We start from the raw sequence: 3,155 nt of genomic DNA, 5'->3' as shown, positions 1-3,155 counted from the left end.
CTCGAACTCACAGAGATCCGCCTGCCTCTGCCTCCCGAGTGCTGGGATTAAAGGCGTGCTCCACCACCGCCCGGCTTGAGGCAAAAGTTCTTATAATAAAAACAAATAAGTAAATAACTTTCCCCACCACAAAAGGTAAGTGCCAGACCTTCTGGGTCACCTGGGCTTTTCCTCTGATTAGTCTGGAAGCCCCCTTTACAGGCTCTCCCTACTTGACAGTCGGGGACCTTGAGTAACCCCTCTGCTTATTAACTGAACTCCTGAGGACCCTACAGTATGAACAGATAGAACCATCTGAATTCTCAACCCAAATATCAAGACCCTGATCAGCTCATCACTGATGCAGAAGTTCCAGTGTCTCCTCTTATGTGTGCATTTGCTCTCTGTAGCTTTGGTTACTCAACCATATTTCAAAAATATTAAATGGAAAATTCCAGAAACAAATCATTAAGACTGTATATCTTCTCAAATCGCACAGTAAACACTTGCCCTTTCTGCGACACGAATCATCCATCCCTTTGTCCGGCAAACCCACGATACACACACTACCAGCCCACCAGTCACTCAGTAGTCACATTGCTATCAATAGACGGCCATGCTATCAGTGCTCAGTATACATAAGGTTTGGGAACATGTGAGAATTCAGGTGTCTACTGGGATCTGCAACCTGTTCCTTGAGAATAAGGAGGGCCGACTATTAATCCACCCATGTGAGACTCCATGCAAGGCCCTGACACGCCTGACTACATGGACGCCGTGCCTCCTGTGCCTCAATGCCTGTCCTGGCGGAGACATAGCACAGCTCAGCCTTTCTCTCCTGGACAGTCAGAAACAATGGCACAGGCTCTGTGACAGGAGCCAGAGGCAAGGCTAATCCTGCTGGGTTGGATTAATTCCCAGGGTCAAAGGCACAGCAGGCTCTATTCTCAAATCCTGATAGGACACAAGGCAGCTGAGTCACCATGGAGACAGGGTACCATAAGCCCCACAGGTCATCTAATGTATTTCAAAGAGATATTCACACCTCCTAACAATAAAGGAAATTGGATCTGGAGAAGAAAAACTTCATGGCCAGTCCCAGATGACCAGAAGAGAAGCCCCTAGGTATACCCAGGGCAGCAGAGGACAGGGAAATTAGGAGCATGAAGTAGGCTCCCAGGTATGAGCTGATGATGAAGGTGGAGGGTGCACTCTTCCTACCCACTTAGGTAGCGTGTACAGACGTTCGTCAGCTCCCAAGTTTGCAAATAAGGAAACAGGATAAATCAACTAAGACAGAACTCACTGTCTGAGATCACACAACTGGTGAGCAAAAGACCTGGGGTGGTATCTCCCAGGTCTTGGGGGTGAATCCTGAGTCTAGCCTGAAATCGCTCCCTAGACCTGGCAGAAGAACTCTGGGGTTTCAAGGGGGCTAAACATGCCTTGAGGCATTCGGGAGAAGAGGAGAATTACTGCCAATCTCAGAAAACTTTACTCGGAAAGATTAATTGTGAAAAAAGGGAAGGCCTCAGGCAGAAGCACAGCAGTAGGCATGAAGAAATCCAGGTACGATGTCAAGTCAAGTCTACTGTTAAACTTTCCCTGACATGGGGAGGAGGGGTCACAGCAGCTGCTAGGAAGGTTATAATCCCTGAAGGCCAAAATTTCAACATTTTGCAGCGTAGTGTTACCTATGCTTTCTGAGTCCATTTCCAAACCAAAAGAAGCCAGCATGGCCTGGGAAGCAGGAGGCAGGAGCTGGCCGGCCCTCTAGCTCTAACCAGGACCCCTTTCTGAGTCGGTATGCAGAGCTCAAGTGGGGACCAGAAATTCCCTAACAAACTAGAGGACAGAGGAGGCCGGGAGACCCGGGGTCAAAGGTGGCAGCAGCTCCTGCGGCTGTTTGCTTCCTTGTTCCTCACCTGCTGAAAAGCCAGCAGCTCCAACAGGAACAAGGATCAGACTAAAAACAATCTGCCCTGCACCACCTACAAGCTGGGCTGGACTGCAGCCAAAAGCGCCCCCCCCCCACCAACCCCTCCTTCCCACCGCCCTCCACCCAAAACCAGGAATTAAACAACCAGAGAGAGAAAGGCGGCTCCGGGCCTCGGACACAGCCATTGGGTATTGGCAATGATTCTGCTCTATCCCTGAGCAGCGGCACACCCACCCCAATGAATGGAGCCCGCCCTGTGCTAGTCGCCATCAGCTCCCGGGAGTCACAGCCACAACCGCAGTCTAACTGCACCACACTCCGCCAGTCTACTTAACTCGAGTCTCACCCTCTCGGTACAGAATGATAAGTTTGAGGCGCCGGATTCATGACACCACCTAGTTACCAGCTCTTCAATTTCTGAGTCTTTCGAGTCTTTCTTAGGTTCATTTTGATTTTTTTTTTTTAACTTTCCCGCCTCCCCGCCCCCTGGATAGCCCCTCCGGTATCGCCTCCGGAGGAGGAGGATGCAGTATCCCACGCGGCCGTGTTCCGCAACCACTCACAGAGGGTTCCAGCGCTCAGGCAGGCGTCGGTGCAGCGAGATGCGATCGCTCAGGTAGATGTTGATCTGGTGCAGCCGCACGCTCTCCTCCTGCAAACGCAGCTCCTCACCCTGCAGCTGCAACCTCACCGCCTCCCCCTGCGCGCCCAGGGCATTGGCGTCCAGCGGCGGCCTGGGTAGCACCGGCTCGCGACGCCCGGGGCGAGGAGTGCGCGGGGGCACCGGGTCCACCGCGGTCCGGATCTCAACCGTCCCAGACCCGCTTCGAGCCCGCAGCACCGCGCCCAGCCCAGCCAGCGCCAGCAGAGCCAGCAGCGCCTCCCGGCTGCGCCGCAGCCCCCGCGGGCAGCGCCTCCAGACCGCACGCCCCAACATGCACCCTCTAGCTGCGCCCGCTGAGCCCGGCGGCCTCGGGCCGAGGCCGGACCCGGATCCCGGAACCGCACTCGCCCCGCCCCGGCCCGCCCCACCTGCGCTCCGCCCCCTTCTTAGCTGCCTCCTCCGGCGCCCACCTGCCGGTACCCACGTGGATGAACACTACGCGTGGCGACCCCGCGACGTGAGTGTATCCTGAGCATACCGCTCAGGGAGCTGCGCGGCCAGTTCCTTGAACTCACGTGACCCTAGCACGGTCACAGATGGAGAGTTTCAAACCTTAGCCACTCCGAGTTCAGG

General features: G+C 54.8%; 1 protein-coding gene across 1 annotated transcript in view; it reads right to left on the bottom strand.

Annotated features, from left to right (window-relative positions):
• Galnt12 (polypeptide N-acetylgalactosaminyltransferase 12) overlaps window positions 1-2,855 on the bottom strand; it is a 21,771-nt gene extending 18,916 nt beyond the window's left edge. Inside the window, exon 1 of the mRNA XM_026786609.1 lies at window positions 2,482-2,855. Within this exon, the coding sequence (XP_026642410.1) occupies window positions 2,482-2,855 (374 nt within the window). The remainder of the gene's footprint in view (window positions 1-2,481) is intronic.
• Window positions 2,856-3,155: the final 300 nt, after the last annotated feature.

This window comes from Microtus ochrogaster, linkage group LG5, assembly GCF_000317375.1.
Source record: "Microtus ochrogaster isolate Prairie Vole_2 linkage group LG5, MicOch1.0, whole genome shotgun sequence".
Classification (NCBI taxonomy): Eukaryota; Metazoa; Chordata; class Mammalia; order Rodentia; family Cricetidae; genus Microtus; species Microtus ochrogaster.
This window is presented reverse-complemented; position numbering and strand designations above follow the sequence as displayed.